General features: G+C 43.1%; 2 protein-coding genes across 5 annotated transcripts in view; both read right to left on the bottom strand.

Moving 5' to 3' along the window:
- LOC139541458 (uncharacterized) overlaps positions 1–1,523 on the bottom strand; it is a 55,131-nt gene extending 53,608 nt beyond the window's left edge. The window contains exon 1 of the mRNA XM_071346163.1: positions 1,429–1,523. Coding sequence (XP_071202264.1) covers positions 1,429–1,466 — 38 coding nt within the window. The 5' untranslated portion in view covers positions 1,467–1,523. The remainder of the gene's footprint in view (positions 1–1,428) is intronic.
- A 795-nt stretch (positions 1,524–2,318) lies between these two features.
- cpt1a2b (carnitine palmitoyltransferase 1A2b) overlaps positions 2,319–20,611 on the bottom strand; it is a 56,021-nt gene continuing 37,728 nt past the window's right edge. For all 4 annotated transcript variants that reach the window (XM_071411345.1, XM_071411355.1, XM_071411372.1 and 1 more), the window contains 6 exons: positions 14,514–14,678; positions 11,846–11,974; positions 8,707–8,862; positions 6,175–6,288; positions 5,908–6,000; positions 2,319–5,702 (listed from right to left, as the gene is read on the bottom strand). In XM_071411345.1, coding sequence (XP_071267446.1) covers positions 5,592–5,702; positions 5,908–6,000; positions 6,175–6,288; positions 8,707–8,862; positions 11,846–11,974; positions 14,514–14,678 — 768 coding nt within the window. In that variant the 3' untranslated portion in view covers positions 2,319–5,591. The remainder of the gene's footprint in view (positions 5,703–5,907; positions 6,001–6,174; positions 6,289–8,706; positions 8,863–11,845; positions 11,975–14,513; positions 14,679–20,611) is intronic.

The following is a 20,611-nucleotide window of genomic DNA, read 5'->3' as shown; positions in this document are numbered from 1 at the left end:
TGTGACTCAGGGAAAGCATGCAGTTTAGGGTACAGATGAAATAGGCCTAAATGTGCAGTTTTACAGCTAATATCCTGCAATTCTACACATATTGCCATAGGATGGAGGCAAATGCTTTCTGTTTTTAATATGATAACTGATGATCATGGTATTCGACCATGCCTGCAAGTTTACATAGCTGGACTAATTTACCAATAAAAATGTTTTTGGTGACATTGGCTAATTGAGTGACTGCTGATGCACAACCAAATTTCGAAATTGCACCTTGTGTATTCTATTATTCTAACTCAACAGTAAATTGCGACCCTGGGTGAGATACAGCCTGGAATCTATAAAAAATATATCACATCCGGCCGTGATTGGGGGTCCCTTTGGGTGGGGCACAATTGGCCCAGCGCCATCCGAGTTTGGCCGGGGTAGGCCGTCATTGTTCAGATAATTTTGTGAATTTTAAAATGTACTGTATCTGCATACACATCAGTGTGTGTGTGTGTGTGTGTGTTGTTTCTGACAAAAATAAGAGACGAGAGTTTATCTGCATGTATGCATGAACGCTTGTGTATGTGCATGTGTACAACAGTGAGTTTGTGTGTATGTTTGTTTTTTATGCTGATGTGAATCTTGTGTCATCTGTTTCTCTGTTTTTGCAGCAGCAGCAGAGGTAACGGAGCATGAATTCTACATACCACTTGGCTGACTAGACAAGGCAGATAGCAGCACAGACTATCCACAGAGTAGAACACTATAGAGATGAGATGCCTTGTCAACCACCCATTTCCCTCTCCTCTCTCTCTCTCCTCCCACACGGTCACCGTCTCCCACACTGTCACAGTTGGATGTATCTGCTAGGTGTTGGCTAGAGTGCATGTGCCAATCTCAGAGTGGGTACATTGGCTATCTAAAGCAACATTTTCACATCAGTAGAGTTGTATTTTTTATTCCGTACATGGGAATATAACCCCCGCCCCAACAAAAAAAACAGGCGGCCTGCAGCCCAAAACCGTCCTGTATGTGATTCTTTTGACCCCCAAAACAGACAATCACCAGGAATTCAGCTAAACATGTGTGTAATTTAGGAAATCTGTTCCCAAGTATTCCCACGAATAAAAATAGACGTGGTCGTGTCTCAATGTAATCAAGGTTTGAAATTATTGTTCTTTTCAAATACAATCTCTTTTGGCGCTTAGATGGTCAGTTTGCATTGTAGGATTACCTATAAATTATTATAATTACGTTCCAGCCCCCCGACCATTCACTCAAACAAAAACCGACCTGCGTCTTAATCTAGTTGCCTAAATGCCTACCCCTGGTATAAAAACTATTACATTTAGGTTATGTGTATAAATGTTATTATTAACAAGCCTGTAACAATTACAAAGATTTTGGCATGGGAAAACAGAAATAGATCGAATATCAGCAACACCTTACCTTTTAGTGTCTGCTCTAGACGTCGTGCAAGCATGCATTTTGACATTACTTTCACTTTGGTAGACTACAGCGCTTTTGTAGTTTAAACTGCAACCCCCGCCCTCCTCTTCCCCCTAAATGTGAAAAAAAGGTCCCTGTACCACTTGGACAATCTAGGGGCATGTTATGCCCCCCGGGCAGTCTGCATTGAAACCTTAACGAACCTTTATAGCCCCACTAGGCTACATTCACATATCGCGGAAGGAATATGATGTTATTGGAGTTCTAATCCAGCGTTATAAACTGATGTAGACATTTCGAACCTCCCCGCAAATAAATCAACGAGTGGAAATAATAATCTAAAAATGCCTGCTTAAATGTCATTCTCGGAATCGCAGTTCAGGTCTTTTGCGGCCAGTGCTGGTGGCTGTAAATTCAGAGCTGAAAAATAAGATAAATTCCCTTTACACTGTGGACACTCAAAGCCTATACATGGAGGCCTCGATTGCGTTAGTAAATTTCCGCAGGGGTGCATAATGCGTGAAAACCACACGGAATTATGATGAAATATGAATGTCTTTGAATGGAAATTATTCATCTGCAATACAAATACGCTCATGTATTTTGTATCCCATTGTTACAACCTAATTCCTTTTTTTTAAATCCCTATTGACTATGGATTATGTCATCTGTCTGGGGAGCAACTTCTCTGGTGACAGAAATTAACAAAGAGATCTTCACAGAGTAGAGGAAGATTTGGAGTAGAGCTGCATGGGTGCCCTTTGATATCACAGCATCTACCCAAATCACTTCGAAATCATTTTAGGTTGGAGCGGCTGTGTCCATGGTAGCTCGTGCATGCTCAAGGAATGACACACACACACGGAAAAGCACAACACAGAACCAATTAATTTGTTGCATTGTTGTTTATAGGCAGAATGGCAACATTTTGATCCATAGATTTTTTTATTGCCTACATGTGCCTTTGGATACACCATTGCTACTGCCAGAACCAGCACTTGGCTCTAGACACAATAGTGTGCACATGGTTCTCTTTCTTTTTTTACCTGCAAAGCTTAGGGTCAATTCCTCCAACAATATCACCACCGGTGACTGCTGTAAATTCAAGGGAATTGATTCAGGCCTATATCTGGTTGGTAAACGTCGACCATTCATTCAACTAGGCCACTGGGCTGTTCAATTCCGGTCCTGGAGGACCAAAACGCTTCTGGTTTTTATTGCACTCACCTGGTGTCCCAGGTCTGAATCAGTCCCTGATTAGAAGGAGAAGATGAAACCCAGAAGTGATTTGGCCCTCCAGGACCAACACTGAATAGCCCTGATCGGGCATTGCTCCAATCAAAGACTTGAAACTCAGCCCGTCTCCTGAGCTGAAATTGCCTTCCAACCAATAATTTCTGGATGTTCTTAAAAATCAGCAGCCAAGACAGCAGTCAACCTTGTCAACTTTGTCACAAACAGTACCTACTAGGCCATGAAAAGTATTCAATTCATACTACCATTACCATTGGTTAAAGGCATTTTTACAGTCACGTTTACATTTAAATAATTCTTAATATGCAAAATGACCGACAATAATATGAGCATCCTACTTACTATACATACAACAGACAAAAAACGTAAACATGGATTAGGTTCCATCCACCTAGGTTCTGAGCATCACATAGTTTCCCAATCCTAGTCCTGGGGATTGAGGAACATTTAGTTTCTTTGGCCTAGCACTGACACACTTGACTCAACGAATCATCAAGTGATTAATTGAATCAGGTGTGTTAATGCCAGGGCAAGAACACTTTTTTTGCGCCCTTTTTGGGTCCCCAGAACCAGGATTGGGAAACACTGACATATACATTAAACCAGTGCTGCTGGGTCGGCTGGAGCGGACAACTATAGACAGAGATCTATATATAATGATGAGATACTCATGTCTCCACCCCAACAATGGGAGTCGTTGTCCCAAAGGCGGGAAGGCAGGCGACAAGCGTAGGGCCAAAATAAGCCCATAGCAACACATTGGCTTGTTTTGGAAAGATTTTGGCGTGAGTGAAACGTTGTGCTTTGCCTCTTCCTCTCTGCTATTGATGATCCCATTCTGGAGAACTTAAAGGACCCCCCCCCCCCCCCCAGAGGAAGTTGCCGCCACTATTTTGACATAATCATCAACAAATAGGGCAGTCAGTGTAGCTAGCTAGCATGCTAACATTATCTAGCTATCTATCTTCTATCTTGCTAACATTATCTAGCTAGCCATCTTGCTAACCTTATCTTGCTAGTAAATGTTACCTGTTGCTGTTTTCTTTACTACACCAGTAGCCAGCTACTGTAGCTCTATGGCTGGTTCTGGAGCTGGATTTGTCATAAGCATTGATTTAGGGAAAACTCCACCACAGATGGAAAACACTGGCCTATCTGACACCACCATCTATCGTTATCTCCAAAGTTTTGGCATCTTCCACAAATTATGGCCTCGACTCAACCATAAAAAACAATTAGAGAATAATATGAAGCTCCGGTAATATTTATAACTATTGACTGCTGATATGCGTTTTCGACATTGTAGTGCAACCTTTGGTACAGTAGGTAGGCTGCTGGCAGTTTTTGGCTGGGGTACAGCAAAGCCAAGTCATCTTATGGTTCTCACAGGGGAATTGAAATGATAGGCTACAATGACTTTGCTTACATTAACTATAAATTCCTTGAATTTTCTTTCGCTGGTGCCTTTTCATTATCTGAATAGACACTTGTGGTTTCTAGCTAACCTTACACCAATCAAAACAGTGGAGCCTGTAGTAAAGCATAACTTTAGTTGTCAAAACCATTCAGAAACAGGGGGGGAAGCGGGTTTGCAAAATGCCATATCACGCATTTATACCATTTATAAAATTGTCAAATATATATATATTTTTAATACAGACTAGCAAAAAAAATAAGTAAACATTTACAAATGATCCAATCGCGAAGAAGAATAACTTTGCTGCGGATTCTGAGGAATAAACAATGCCATGCTGGTGGGTGGTAACATTGAAATAAAACCCAGCCCTGAAACAAAACGTAGGCTCTGGCCATTGTCTTTCAACTCGAAAAAGTGGATTTCTACTGGTGAGGGTGTTTAAAAACAAAAATGGACCTCGCCCGTAATCAAAAAGCATCTCAGAGTAGCTGTGCTGATCTAGGATTCACCCCTGTCCATATAATCTTATTAATTATGATCTAAAAAGGCAAAACTGTCCCTACATCAACACACCTAATCTGAGATGCTTTATGAATACGAGCCCTGGAGAAGATCCCGAGCCAAATAATTAAGAAGATATCCTGGACAGGGTTGGGATCAATTACATTTCAATAAAGTAATTTTTATTAAAATAGAAAAAGAGAAAATTAAATAAGTGTTTCTCCTTCTCTTATGTATTGAGAAATCATTGAAAAATCGAATTCAATTGTTTTTAAATCACTGATTTTGAATTTACTTCCTGGATTGATTGAATTGAATTGAAATGGAATTGACCCCAGTCCTGCCCCTGATATCTTATCCTAATGATTGATGTTCACTGCAGCTGACCCATTCAGTTAGTGATCTACATTCACGTGAGAATAGAGTTAAACCAAAATTACAAGTTAGTCCCGCTTCTTTAAAACTTCCACTGCTTCTCCTATAGCTTTATTTTTAACTAGGGAAGTCTTTTTGAGGCCAACTTAAAAGGACTTTTCAATAAAATATTACAACTCTTTCCAACAGTAGTTCACATTCAAGATGATAAAATAGAAAAGAAAGCCATAATGGTGGGTTCACAAAGAAAGAAAAACAAGAAAAAAAAGTTATTGCCTACCTCTGACCTATGTGGGGGTTACCTCCACTCATTCTCTTCTCTTTTTGTGGAGATTTCTCTTTCACTTTCCCATCCCTCCTTCCCTAGCTCTCTGACTCGTCCTTGTTAGTTCCCTTGCTTCCTATTGCACTTCTCCATCTCTTCACCTCTCTCTCCCTCCATCCACCCCTCCATCTCTGAGCAGAAGGGAACATCTCTCATCATTCCACCACACTGAATCTCTTTGGGCTTTCTTTATACACAACCACGCTCAATAGAACATTATCCCAGTATCAAAAGACAAAGCAAACCCCTACCCCCATCCCACCCCATGGTCCCTTCTTTCCCTGTAAGTGTTCACTGCTGTTTCTTGTCCTGGGCCTGTGGGTTCTCTGTCTTAGCTGGGGTAAGCACAGAGAGGAGATCCAATAGAGCCCGACTGATCTGGGCCCCGAACCGGTGTGAGTCCTGAGAGAGAGAGAAATAGGAGATACAATGATTTAACTTGGTTTATTTCTTGGGGAGAAATATGATGGAAAAAGATGGAGAGAGAGAGAGACAGATTTCAATTTGGCTTTACTTATTGGGAGGGGGGGTTAAAGACTTGTACAGATAGAAGGTAGGGATAGATACAGTAGATAGAGAAAGGGAGATGGGGGGGGGGGACACTAACCGTCTCAGAGAAGGAGTGCTTGCAGGATACATGGTAGTTGATCATGTCCTCTCCTACGATAATGTACGACACCCCGTAGCCATCGTCTGCCACCTGGAACAGAGGTAAGAAGTGGGAAAAGTAGCAAAAGGGTATGTGTACACACAGGGCCAAAGCTTCCCCAGGTAGTTGAAGTCTGGGTAGAGGTGTGTGTGTGTGTGTGTGTGTGTGTGTGTGTGTGTGTGTGTGTGTGTGTGTGTGCCTGCGTCGAGGTGTGTGTTTACTCACAGGGCCGAAGCCTCCCCCCAGAGATATAAAGTCTGGGTGGTTCTTCATGTCAAACAGCTCCAACTGCTGAACCGGAGTCTGACTGGTGGAGAGACGCCAGGGCTCCGACAGCACCTAGATGGACAGACACACGGAAGGATCTAGGTGTTGTCGGAGCCCTAGCAGACGGCTTTTAACCAAAGTGACTTACAGTCATGCGTGTATACATTTTATTTGTTGTTGAAGTATGGGTAGTCCGGGAATTGAACCCACTATCTTATTTCAGACCCTACAGGATATTAACAGAACCTGACACACAAACACCAGGGCCTGATTAAAGCAGGGGCTTACAGGGGCTGAAGTTAAGGAACCTCTTTACTTGGCAATTTGACTGTTAAGCTCAAGGGTACACTAGCAATACACTAGCCAGTCCTGAATTGAATGGGAACTGCCATCTATGGATTATATTTCTATGGTTGTTTGCAGCTGTCAAGTTTACCTTTCTCAAACTTCCAATTACAATGTGGGAAAAACACATTTTGGAAAGTAAATGCGTACTGGTGAAAAGAGAAAAATAATTTGTCTGTGGAACCAATAGAAATGTTTTTTTTTCTCAACAATTTCCAATTTTGAGCAAATAGCAGCACTGTTTTTCAAAGTAGCTTATCTTGAGCTTATCTTGAGTAGCCTTCATCTTCATCATTGGGTGAGTCAGTGCTACTGGAAAGTTTCCTTAGTATCCTACTGTTGCCTAGTGCATTCGGAAAGTATTCAGACCCCTTCACTTTTTCCAGGTTATGTTACATTACAGCCTTATTCTAAAATGGATTAAATTAGTTGTTTTCCTCATCAATCACACACAATACCCCATAATGACAAAGCAAAAAAACAGGTTTAGAAATTATAGCAAATGCATTCCAAATAAATAAAAAATAGAAATTATTGACATAAGTGTTCAGACCGTTTGCTATGAGACTCAAAATTGAGCTTAAGTGCATCCTGTTTCCATTGATCAACCTTGAGACGTTTCCAGAACTTGATTGGAGTTCACTTGTTGTAAATTCAATTGATTGGACATGATTTGGAAAGGCACACACCTGTCTATATAAGGTCCCATTGTTGACAGTGCATGTCAGAGCAAAAACCAAGCCGTGAGGTTGAAGGATTTGTCCATAGAGTTCTGAGACAGGATTGTGTCGAGGCACAGATCTGGGGAAGGGTACCAAAACATTTCTGCAGCATTGAAGGTCCCCAACAACACAGTGGCCTCCATCATTCTTAAATGGAAACAGTTTGGAACCACCAAGACTCTTCATAGAGCTGACCGCCCGGCCAAACTGAGCGATCGGGGGAGAAGGGCCTTGGTCACCTCACTGACCAAGACCACAACGGTCACTCTGACAGAGTGCCAGAGTTCCTCTGCGGAGATGGGAGAAACTTCCAGAAGGACGACCATCTCTGCAGCACACCACCAATCAGGCCTTTATGGTAGAGTGGCCAGACAGAAGCCACTCCTCAGTAAAAGGCACATGACAGCCCACTTGGAGTTTGAAAAAATGCACCTAAAAGACTCTCAGACCATGAAAAAGATTGAACTCTTTCGCGTGAATGCCAAGCGTCACGTCTGGAGGAAACCTGGCACCATCCTTACAGTGAAACATGGTATTGGCAGCATCATGCTGTGTGGATGTTTTTCAGCGGCAGGGACTGAGAGACTAGTCAGGTTTGAAGGAAAAATGAACAGAGCAAAGTACAGAGAGATCCTTGATGAAAACCTGCTCCAGAGCGCTCAGGATCTCAGACTGAACAGAACAACGACCCTAAGCACACAGCCAAGACAACGCAGGAGTGGCTTTGGGACAAGTCTCTGAATGTCCTTGAGTGGCCCAGCCAGAGCCTGGACTTGAACCCAATCTAACATCTCTGGAGAGACCTGAAAATAGCTGTGCAGCAACGCTCCCCCTCCAACCTGACAGAGTTTGAGAGGATCTGCAGAGAAGAATGGTAGAAATTCCCCAAATACAGGTTTGCCAAGCTTGTAGCGTCATAGCCAAGAAGACTCGAGGCTGTAATCGCTGCCAAAGGTGCTTCAACAAAGTACTGAGTAAAGGGCCTGAATGATGTAAATGTGATAAATTTTGTACTTTTAATACATTTGCAAAAATTTGTAAAAACAGTTTTTGCTTTGTCGTTATGGGGCATTGTATGTAGATTGATGAGGGAAAAAAACAATTTAATCGACTTTAGAATAAGGCTGTCTCCTAATATTGTACTCTCTGTGTGTCTCTTCATTGGCCTGGCCTGGACTATTGTTTGCATTCAAGACCAGGTCGTTTTTATTGATCTCCGTTTGTCAGTGTCAGAGTAGCCACTCATTTTGGTCATTTGTGTAGTATTAAAAAAGATTCTGCTAATAATGTCTTATGCCATGTAAATGATGTATAATTGCATGAAATGCGTTTATCATAGGCCAATTTTTTGGGGACCCTGCTAAAAACATTTCCCCATGTGTGGAAATTCTAAAAACAATTCTTGCTAGCATGTAGCACCTACCTCTGTTAGGAACGGTGACTCCACCCCCAGGTATTTAGACACCACGTACAGGCAGAAGAGGTGCCTGTCAATGCCGGACCCTGTCATGGCCAATCGGTAGAGGTGCTGGTGCTTCTCAGCAGCCAATCGGAACAGCCGCCTGCAGTGCTCCGGCCCCTGTAATAAAATAACCTGTCTGTTAGAAGTGAGATAGGATGAATTATGATTACAGTTGATGGTAGTAGTGGGGCGAAAGAGGTTACTAAAAAAATGAAAAGACAATTGTAATATGAGAGTGACACCCCCATAAGAGGTTAATGTACATATTTATGGCGTGAAACTGGTTCCGCTAGGCTAGGAGATTATTATAGAGTTAATCCTCATTATGTTAATGGGTATGTGCTAATTACTGTTGGAGTATTTTATTTCTTTAGTTGAGAATGTAGTAGTTTAACTCTGTGAGGTGCAGATAATGGAGTTAAGTGCAGTTATCCATCAGGTATGAGCAAATCTGTCATAAACCTGGAGCTAGATATTGCAAATGAGATTATGACTTGCAATTTTCAAACATTTGGTGAAAACTTGATCGTTCCATGAGACAAGTGTCAAGGTAGAGAACAGAACTTCTAAAATGAGCTAATAGGACTTAATACCTGCTGTGCTAACTGGACATAATCATTAGCTAGATCCCAAATGTGATATTTTAAATTATTAGCATCCTATTGATGAAATGTACAGTACCAGTCAAAAACTTGGACACACATACTCATTCATAAAAAATCTAAAAAAAACTTTTTGGGTTACAACATGATTACACGTGTTATTTCATAGTTTTGATGTCTTCACTATTATTCTACAATGTAGAAAATAGCACAAATAAAGAAAGACCATTGAATGAGTAGGTGTGTCCAAACTTTTGACTAGTAATGTACAGTCGTGGCCAAAAGTTTTGAGAATGACACAAATATTAATTTTCACAAAGTCTGCTGCCTCAGTTTGTATGATGGCAATGTGCATATACTCCAGAATGTTATGAAGAGTGATCAGATGAATTGCAAATAATTAAAGTCCCTCTTTGCCATGCAAATTAACTGAATCCCCAAAAAACATTTCCACTGCATTCCAGCCCTGCCAAAAAAGGACCAGCTGACATGTCAGTGATTCTCTCGTTAACACAGGTGTGAGTGTTGACGAGGACAAGGCTGGAGATCACTCTTTCATGCTGATTGAGTTTGAATAACAGACTGGAAGCTTCAAAAGGAGGGTGGTGCTTGGAATCATTGTTCTTCCTCTGTCAACCATGGTTATCTGTAAGGAAACACATGCCTTCATCATTGCTTTGCACAAAAAGGGCTTCACAGGCAAGGATATTGCTGCCAGTAAGATTACACCTAAATCAACCATTTATCGGATCATCAACAACTTCAAGGAGAGTGGTTCAATTGTTGTGAAGAAGGCTTCAGGGTGCCCAAGAAAGTCCAGCAAGCACCAGGACCGTCTCCTAAAGTTGATTCAGCTGCGGGATCGGGGCACCACCAGTACAGAGCTTGCTCAGGAATGGCAGCAGGCGTGTGTGAGTGCATCTGCGCGCACAGTGAGGCAAAGACTTTTGGAGGATGGCCTGGTGTCAAGAAGGGCAGCAAAGAAGCTATTTCTCTCCAGGAATAACATCAGGGACAGACTGATATTCTGCAAAAGGTACAGGGATTGGACTACTGAGGACTGGGATAAAGTAATTTTCTCTGATGAATCCCCTTTCCGATTGTTTGGGGCATCCGGAAAAAAGCTTGTCCAGAGAAGACAAGGTGAGCGCTACCATCAGTCCTGTGTCATGCCAACAGTAAAGCATCCTGAGACCATTCATGTGTGGGGTTGCTTCTCAGCCAAGGGAGTGGGCTCACTCACAATTTTGTCTAAGAATAAATAAAGAATGGTACCAACACATCCTCTGAGAGCAACTTCTCCCAACCATCCAGGAACAGTTTGGTGGCGAACAATGCCTTTTCCAGCATGATGGAGCACCTTGCCATAAGGCAAAAGTGATAACTAAGTGGCTCGGGGAACAAAACATCAATATTTTGGGTCCATGGCCAGGAAACTCCCCAGACCTTAATCCCATTGACAACTTGTGGTCAATCCTCAAGAGGCGGATGGACAAGCAAAAACCCACAAATTCTGACAAACTCCAATCATTGATTATGCAAGAATGGGCTGCCACCTGTCAGGATGTGACCCAGAAGTTAATTGACAGCATGCCAGGGCGGATAGCAGAGGTCTTGAAAAAGAAGGGTCAACACTGCAAATATAGACTCTTTGCATCAACTTCATGTAATTGTCAATAAAAGCCTTTGACACTTATTAAATGCTTGTAATTATACTTCGGTATTCCATAGTAACATCTGACAAAAATATCCAAAGACACTGAAGCAGCAAACTTTGTGGAAATTAATATTTGTGTCATTCTCAAAACTTTTAGCCATGACTGTATGTCCCAAAAAACATGTGACAACACAGTGAACATAATGTAGGCCTACCTGTTAGGGTAACATGGGGTTACCTGCCAACTGCGAAATGACGGCAATGATTTTGCACTGGCGCATCGCCACAGTTAAATGACTGCAGAGGAAACACTGGTGTGAAGCACAAATGTCTTGCATCGCTCTCATCTCAATATCTGTGTCTAGGTGCTAATATTTATTGCCTCTTGACATATGGATATTGCATATGTCAATATCACAATTTCAATTGGAATTCAATTAATCTTATTGACAAGCATACCCATAACATGATGCAGCCACCACCACGCGTGAAAATATGAGGAGTGGTACTCAGTGATGTGTTGTTTTGGATTTTCCCCAAACATAATCCTTTGTATTCAGGATATACAGTTAATTTCTTTGTGTTATTTTTTAAGAGTCATCAGTGTCTGAAGAAAGAATGCAAAACCCTTTGAGTGAAACCCGTTTCTTCCTAAATGACCTTATTTATACTGGAGTGAAATCTGTTTCACTATCAAGTGTGAACACATTCATTCCGAAGTGAATGCGACTCCGCATCAATAACACAGTAAAACCTGTGAAATCTATTTTCACTGAGCCACTGGGAAGGTTCTAGAAGAACTTATGAGCACCATTAAAACATCCCCAACCAGTAAGCCTACCTCTCCGCTCTCCACAGCTTTAACAAAGGCACAGCCCTCAGTGGAGCAGGATCGTACAGTCTCAGTCCTCCCCTCTCGGAACAGCCGTGTCATGGAGGCCTCGTAGGTGAGGCAAAACGTCTTACGATCCTGGGAGACAAAAAAGATAAAAGGGAACATTATTAGTATAATTATCTGAAATGATCAGTATTCTTCTCAATGTTCATGGATGGTAATAATGTTTTATGTATGTTTTTTCAAACCTTGTACAGCTCAGCATATTGCACAATTTCATTATACAGCAATAGCCAATTTCCGTGGTAGCCTACTCTAATTCTATTCCTAGTTGCAAGATGTTATTGTAAAATAATGTTATTGTATTATGACACATTTTATTCAGTTGTAGTAGTCTAGTAATGTCAACAACCTCTTAAACAAACACCTGTGTACTATGTAAGCGTAGGAGAGGAATGATCGTTTCCTTGTCAGAGGGAATGAAAGAGACCTTTACTGGAGGTCACTGACGCCAGTGGCATGACTCAACTAGTCCCTGGTCTTTCCAAAAATTCCTAACAGTTTGGCATGCCAACAGTAAAGCATCCTGAGACCATTCATGTGTAGGGAAACAGGCAGTTGTAATAACAGGCAGCTGTAATAATGTCAGCTAGATACTAATGTAGCAATAGAAGCTAGCTAGCTTTTGTTGGGAGAATTCAACATTGTGTGTGACGCACTGGGTTAGCTGCATCCCTTTTGTTTCATATGAAGTATGACGGCTGGCTCTCTTGCTAGTTAGCTAATGTTGGACAAATCATGCTAGCTTTCATGACATTGTCAAACTTCATAAACACTGCTCATCGGTGCACAAAACACCTTAGCTAGATGTAAAATGGTACGACTAAGACAGATTTCTTGTTTTAGCTTTGATTAATTCAGTGATTTAGGCAATGGGCCGCAATGGAAGACGGACTTCTAAAGAACTTAAGAACACTTGTAATCTATGAATAGGCATAGAGGGTCTTCTCAATGTTGTATATATAGTGCATTTGGTAAAATATTCAGACCCCTTGACTTTTTCCACATTTTGTTAGCTCACAGCCTTATTCTAAAATTGATCTACACACAATACCCCGTAATGACACAGCAAAAACTGTTGAGCCATTTTTGCTAATTTATTACAACCAGAAATATCACATTTACATAAGTATTCAGACCCTTTACTCAGTACTTTGTTGAAGCACCTTTGGCAGCGATTACAGCCTCGAGTCTTCTTGGGTATGACACTACAAGCTTGGCACACCTGTACTTGGGGAGTTTCTACCATTCTTATCTGCAGATCCTCTCAAGCTCTGTCAAGTTTGATGGGGAGCATTGATGCACAGCTATTTTCAGGTATCTCCAGAGATGTTAGATTGGGTTCAAGTCCGGGCTCTGGCTGGGCCACTCAAGGACATTCAAGGAGACTTGCCCCAAAGCCACTCCTGCATTATCTTGGCGGTGTGCTTAGGGTCTTTGTTCTGTTGGAAGGTGAACCTTCGCCCAGTCTGAGGTCCGGAGCGTTTGGGAGCAAGGATCTCTCTGTACTTTGCTCTGTTCATCTCTCTGTTCTTTGCCTCGATTCTGACTAGTCTCCCAGTCCCGGCCGCTGAAAAACATTCACACAGCATGATGCTGCCACCACCATGCTTCACCGTAGGGATGGTGCCAGGTTTCCTCCAGACCTGACTCTTGGCATTCAGGCCAAAGAGTTCAATCTTGGTTCATCAGACCAGAGAATCTCGTCTTTTTAGCAAACTCCAAGTGGGCTGTCATGTGCCTTTTACTGATGAGTGGCTTCCGTCTGTCTGGTCACTCTACCATAAAGGCCTGATTGGTGGAGTGCTGTAGAGATGTTTGCCCTTCTGTACTATACTCCCATCTTCACTGAGAAACACTAGAGCTCTGTCAGAGTAAACATCGGGTTCTTGGTCACTTCCTTGACAAAGGCCCTTCTCCCCCAATTGCTCAGTTTGGCTGGGCGACCAGCTCTAGGAAGATTCTTGGTAGTTCTAAATTTCTTCCATTTAAGACTGATGGAGGCCACTGTGTTCTTGGGGACCTTCAATGCTGCAGACATTTTTTGGTACCCTTCCCCAGATCTTGGAGCTCTACGGACAATTCATTCGCCGTTATGGCTCGGTTTTTGCTCTGATATGCACTGTCAACTGTGGGACCTTATCTAGACAGGTGTGTGCCTTCAATGGGTCTGAAAACTTTCCGAAGGCACTGTATGTTCTAGGAATGTCCTGCTTACCCTGTAGTAAGCTAGCTGCAGAGCCAGCTGAATGAAGGATGTCCCCTTTAACTCACCCTGTAGTAAGCTAGCCAGGCACGTGCACAGATTGAGCTCAACCAGTGCCCGAGCACCTGCCCTTTTGCCCGCCTGTGAAAAGGTGCCCTCGTTGCCTGGTAGAATTTTTTATTTTATTAAATACTTTTTACATTTTATTTAGAGTCTCATTTACATTTTTTGTTTTAATTTTAAAATGTAAAGAATTGCACATCAACATAGCTAATTTCATAAGCTGCTTGAATCCCAGCAAATACCCCCTCCGCTGCCCCCAAGAGCACCAGCACCCCCAATGATCTGTGCACGGCCCTGAAGCTAGCTGCAGAGCCAACTGGTTTAAGGACATTCCCTTTAACTCACCCTGTAGTAAGCTAGCTGCAGAGCCAATTGAATGAAGGCATCTGGGCTGATCTTCAGCTTTTTGATGCGTCCCTTCCCAAAGTCCCTGAAGGGGAAGACATGACAGTCCACATCGTCAGCTAGGGCCTGTGCCACAGACAGAGAGATGGACACCTGCTCCTGAACCTGAAGAGAGAAAGATGGAGGGGTGAGGGGAGGAAACACTTAAAAGCTTGTTAATTTGTATTAGTTATTTTTCATTAAGACCTCTTTCATAACGAAATTATATCTAGACACATATTGGTAACTCATTGGCCAGATAATCCTTTCAGATCTAGTGCCTAGTTAATCTCTCTGTCGAACCATCTGGTTTCCAAGTGCCTCAGAACGGGATTTGACTGGAAGCCTGTGGCAGGAGCGGACAAAAAAAAACTGCTGGTTTTAATTGGCTAATCTCTATCCATCACCATTTAGCGCAACCCTTAAAACCTCCCCATAAGTGTCCTGCATACAGGGGCCAGTGTTGTTTCGGTGTTCTTGCGCAACAAAGAGAACTGGGTTAGCTTGTGCAACATGGATATTTTCTTTCTGAAAATGTAGATCATTTCCAATTCACAGCTGCTTTTGTAGTATCTTCTATGAAGCGTTCAACACATCTCAAACTGCCAGCGGCAAGCCATCTCCCACAGAGACGGATCCAACAATCTCCTCTAGTGCTTTGCAATAGTCGTAGCGTTCTACATCATTGTCATTGGTACGGAAAAGACTGCGCTTGTACTTTTTACTGGGATAGTGTTCTGTACAACCACGACATCGTCAACTGCCTTTGATGGCGTATCCTTTTTCTACTTGAAGAGAGTGTACACTGCACATCATATGTTACAGGACGGCTAACAGAGGTACGCTCGCTAGTTATTAGAATGAACAGAGATATGTTCCTACTACCTCGGGTTACGGGGAATTATTTATGTGGTGCACCATAGCAAAACACTTTTCTGCCTCGATTTGGCCCCATGCCTCATAGTCGTGTGATTCGCTCAGAATTTGAATTGATTATCATGTCACTCAGTAAATCGACCCCCCCATAAAGTCCCAAACAGTCCCAGGCTCTACGCGCCAGCAATTCGAGCCTGGGCACGAGATTAGTGCGTAGTAATTCAGAGGGGTTGGGTTAAATATGGAAGATACATTTCGGTTGAATGCATTCAGTTGTGCAACCGTCTAGGTATTCACTTTCCCTAGTAGGCTGTAAGGGTTAAAGGGCGGGGGTGACAACAGATGTGGAAGTGCCACTAAAAGATTGCTTCCCCAGTCTCTCCCCGTCTGACAACATCTGGTTGAGATCATGGGAAGTCATGGCAGAGCGAGAGAGAGCACATATTGATGGGAGGGTACTTCTCCCTTTATCTAAATCTTCCGTCACCATCTCAGGTATTCAATAATAAGGCCAAAGAGGACCGAGAGAGAAAGGAAGAGAGAGAAAGAACCACAAGAGATGAAGAAAGATAGAGGATAGAGAGGACGCAGAAAACTAACCCATGCTTCTGTCACTTCTAGATTAGGCTACTGCAATGCTCTACTCTCCAGCTACCTAGATAAAACACTAAACAAACTTCAGTTAGTGCTAAATACAGCTGCTAGATTCTTGGATTGAACCCCCAAAAATGTGACTGATGGGCTTGATTCGGTCTTATGTAGCAAAATTTGAAATGTTTTTATTTTATTTTTTAAATTGGATAAAAGTAGAGACTCTGGTATATCATACACTACAGTTGAAGAACAATGGGAAAGTAATTCTGCTTTGAAAGTTGACAAACTTGTAACCCCACTTGAGAAAATGGACCTTGAATGTTTTGGTACACCTACTGGAGCGCTCTTCTTTGTCTACACCCATTCAGCATCGTTCACACCCACTTAAGCCTTAGCCCCACCCATCTCTTTAAGGATTCACATGTGAGGCCATGTGCTAAACATAGTGAGTACGGTAGTGTATTAAACAACCAAAGATTTCAAGACTAAAGCCTGGTTTATACTACGTCTATCGACATGTCTGTATACAGTTTCCGCAGTGACATCATGAACTTCCTATTGTCGTCAGATATCAAACTTATTATGAAAAAGTATAAATACAAAAACATCAGGTTGCATGACATCAGCAGCCTGGTGGTCCAAAATAGCATAACTGGTGTATTTTAACACCAATAAACCCATCAGTTTAAAAATGAATTTAGCACATACTGATGGGAGAGTACTTCTCCCTTTATCTAAACTCAGCAAAAAAAGAAGCGTCCTCTCACTGTCAACTGCGTTTATTTTCAGCAAACTTAACGTGTAAATATGTGTAAGTACATAACAAGATTCAACAACTGAGACAAACTGAACAAGTTCCACAGACATGTGACTAACAGAAATGGAATAATGTGTCCCTGAACAAAGGGGGGGGGTCAAAATCAAAAGTAACAGTCGGTATCTGGTGTGGCCACCAGCTGCATTTAGTACTGCAGTGCATCTCATCCTCATGGACTGCACCAGATTTGCCAGTTCTTGCTGTGAGATGTTACCCCACTCTTCCACCAAGGCACCTGCCCTGTTCCCGGACATTTCTGGTGGGAATGGCCCCAGCCCTCACCCTCCAATCTAATAGGTTGTCTTGCAGAAAATCACGCACAGAACGAGCCGTATGGCTGGTGGCATTGTCATGCTGGAGGCTCATGTCAGGATGAGCCTGCAGGAAGGGTACCACATGAGGGAGGAGGATGTCTTCCCTGTAATGCAGTGTTGAGATTGCCTGCAATGACAACAAGCTCAGTCCGATGATGCTGTGACATACCACCCCAGACCATGACGGACCCTCCACCTCCAAATCGATCCCGCTCTAGAGTACAGGCCTCGGTGTAACGCTCATTCCTTCGACGATAAACGCGAATCCGACCATCACCCCTGGTGAGACAAAACCGCGACTCGTCAGTGAAGAGCACTTTTTGCCAGTCCTGTCTGGTCCAGCGACGGTGGGTTTGTGCCCATAGGCGACGTTGTTTCCGGTGATGTCTGGTAAGGACCTGCCTTACAACAGGCCTACAAGCCCTCAGTCCAGCCTCTCAGCCTATTGCGGACAGTCTGAGCACTGATGGAGGTAATGTGCGTTCCTGGTGCAACTCGGGCAGTTGTTGCCGCCATCCTGTACCTGTCCTGCAGGTGTGATGTTCGGATGTACCGATCCTGTGCAGGTGTTGTTACACGTGGTCTGCAACTGCGAGGATGATCAGCTGTCCGTCCTGTCTTCCTGTAGCGCTGTCTTAAACATCTCACAGTACGGACATGCCTCCTTGCAGCATGCCTAAGGCACATTCACACAGATGAGCAGGGACTCTGGGCATCTTTCGTTTGGTGTTTTTCCAGTCAGTAGAAAGGCCTCTTTAGTGTCCTAAGTTTTCATAACTGTGACCTTAATTGCCTACCGTTTGTAAGCTGTTAGTGTCTTAACGACTGTTCCACAGGTGCATGTTCATTAATTGTTTATGGTTCATTGAACAAGCATGGCAAACAGTGTTTAAACCCTTTACAATGAAGATCTGTGAAGTTATTTGGATTTTTACGAATTATCTTTGAAAGACAGGGTCCTGAAAAAGGGACGTTCATTTTTTACATTACATTTTTTACATTTACATTACATATTATCCAGAGCGATTTACAGTCGTGAGTGCATACATGTCATACTTTTTTCTCCGTACTGGTCCTAATCTTCTGCTTCTGTCTCAGCTCTTCAATAATAAGGCCAAAGAGGCCTGAGTTAGAGAGAAAGACAGTGAGAGATCAAGAAAGATGAGAGAATACAGAAAAACTTATCCATGCTTTAGTCACTTCTAGATTAGACTACTGCAATGCTCTACGGCTACCTGGATAAAGCACTAAATAAACTTCAGTTAGTGCTAAATACAGCTGCTAGAATCTTGCCTAGAACCCCAAAAAATTATCATATTAATCCAGTGCTAGCATCTCTACACTGGCTTCCTGTTAAGGCTAGGGCTGATTTCAAGATTATACTGCTAACCTACAAAGCATTACATGGACTTGCTCCTACCCATCTCTCTGATTTGGTCCTGCCGTACATACCTACACGTACGCTACGGTCACAAGACGCAGGCCTCCTTATTGTCCATAGAATTTCTAAGCAAACAGCTGGAGTCAGGGCTTTCTCCTATTGCACTCCATTTGTATGGAATGGTCTGCCTATCCATGTGAGAGACGCATCCTCGGTCTCAACCTTTAAGTCTTTATTGAAGACTCATCATTTCAGTAGGTCCTATGATTGAGTGAACGGCAAGGTGAACGGCAAGGCACTGAAATGACGTACCGCCCTTGCCGTCTCTGACCTGGCCAGCTCCCATCTTTCCACTGGGATTCTCTGACCCTATTATAGGGGCTCGTGCGGTGAGGGACATCTTCGTGGGCTATACTCATCCTTGTCTCAGGGTAGTAAGTTGGTCTGTTGCTATCCCTCTAGTGGTGATGGGGGCTGTGCTTTGTCAAAATGGATGGGGTTATATCCTGCCTGGTTGGCCCTGTCTGGTGGTATCGTCGGACAGGGCCAGTGTCCCCCCGACCCCCCGTCTCAGTCTGCAGTATCTATGCTGCAATAGTCTATGTGCCGGGGGTAAAGGGTCAGTCTGTCCTATCTGGTGTAATTCTCCTGTATTAAGTATGCACCCTCAAACCCCCCCCCAATATACGGCATCTGTATAAATAGATCGCGACAAGATGCATATATTTCATTCTAGTGGGAGAGGGCTCAACTGATTTTTCTGACTAGCGAATTGAAACTTTTAAATTAAAAAAAGCCTAGTTAATTTATGAAGTGGAAAAAGTAGCTAGCTGAAAATGTGGGTTGGGCTAATGACTAACTAGATGCGTCAGGCCAGCTGGCACAGATCTTCCCATGGAAGTCTGGTTCCCAGGGGTTGAATCAATCCCAAACCTGGTTCTCGGCCTTTCTAGACAAACACTCACTTGTTAACTTTCTATAAATGAATTTGTTCAAGGATGGAAAACCACCCACGACACCCTGGCCTAAACCTGTTACATGAGCAGTAATGGAAACCCCCCTGAGAGTTTGAGAAGAACCACACGTCCTTCCGCTTTGCATACAGTAATATTTACATTATGATAGTTTTGATGTTTTAATGACGGCCCGTGTTAGTTAGTGGTCCAGAGAGACTGTCACTGACGGTAACTTATCACTGCTGTTAGAGGACATAGATTACCTTGTAGGCTTTTTGAAGTGGCGTCTTTATTTGATAACTCATAGCTAATGCCGTCTTATTTGGCCGACCCCGGTGCAGGTTAGCTCTGAAGAATTCGTTGTCATTGAAATTTACCTGGCTAAAAAAGGTGAGCCACATTCGTATGACTGGTTATCCAGAGTTGAACTGGGAGTTGAATAAAGTTACCTCACTAACTCCTCAAACCTGATTTGTAGGATACCCCTCCTGTTCTTTTCTTGGGTTGAAAACTGTCAGCCACTCTTGAAGAGCAATGGAACTCAAACAAAGTGGAGTAGACCTGAGCATGAACAACAACATTCAGTAAAGCCAATGCTTCAGTCTGTAGCATCGTAGACATTACTATTGAGAGTAGTTTGCTGTGGAGTGGCATGACACACAAGTACTTAAGAGTTCGATCCAACCAGCCAGGGCAGAGTAGACCAGTTAACCACATGTGATTTCTATTTTCAGTTCAGAGACAGAGGCCTCTTCCAACGAGAGAGAGACAGAGGCCTCTTCCAACGAGAGAGACAGAGGCCTCTTCCAACGAGAGAGAGACAGAGGCCTCTTCCAACGAGAGAGAGACAGAGGCCTCTTCCAACGAGAGAGAGACAGAGGCCTCTTCCAACGAGAGAGAGACAGAGGCCTCTTCCAACGAGAGAGAGACAGAGGCCTCTTCCAACGAGAGAGAGACAGAGGCCTCTTCCAACGAGAGAGAGACAGAGGCCTCTTCCAACGAGAGAGAGACAGAGGCCTCTTCCAACGAGAGAGAGACAGAGGCCTCTTCCAACGAGAGAGAGACAGAGGCCTCTTCCAACGAGAGAGAGACAGAGAGAGAGAGAAGGAAGGAAACAGGGA

This window comes from Salvelinus alpinus, chromosome 1 (assembly GCF_045679555.1).
Source record: "Salvelinus alpinus chromosome 1, SLU_Salpinus.1, whole genome shotgun sequence".
NCBI lineage: Eukaryota > Metazoa > Chordata > Actinopteri > Salmoniformes > Salmonidae > Salvelinus > Salvelinus alpinus.
This window is presented reverse-complemented; position numbering and strand designations above follow the sequence as displayed.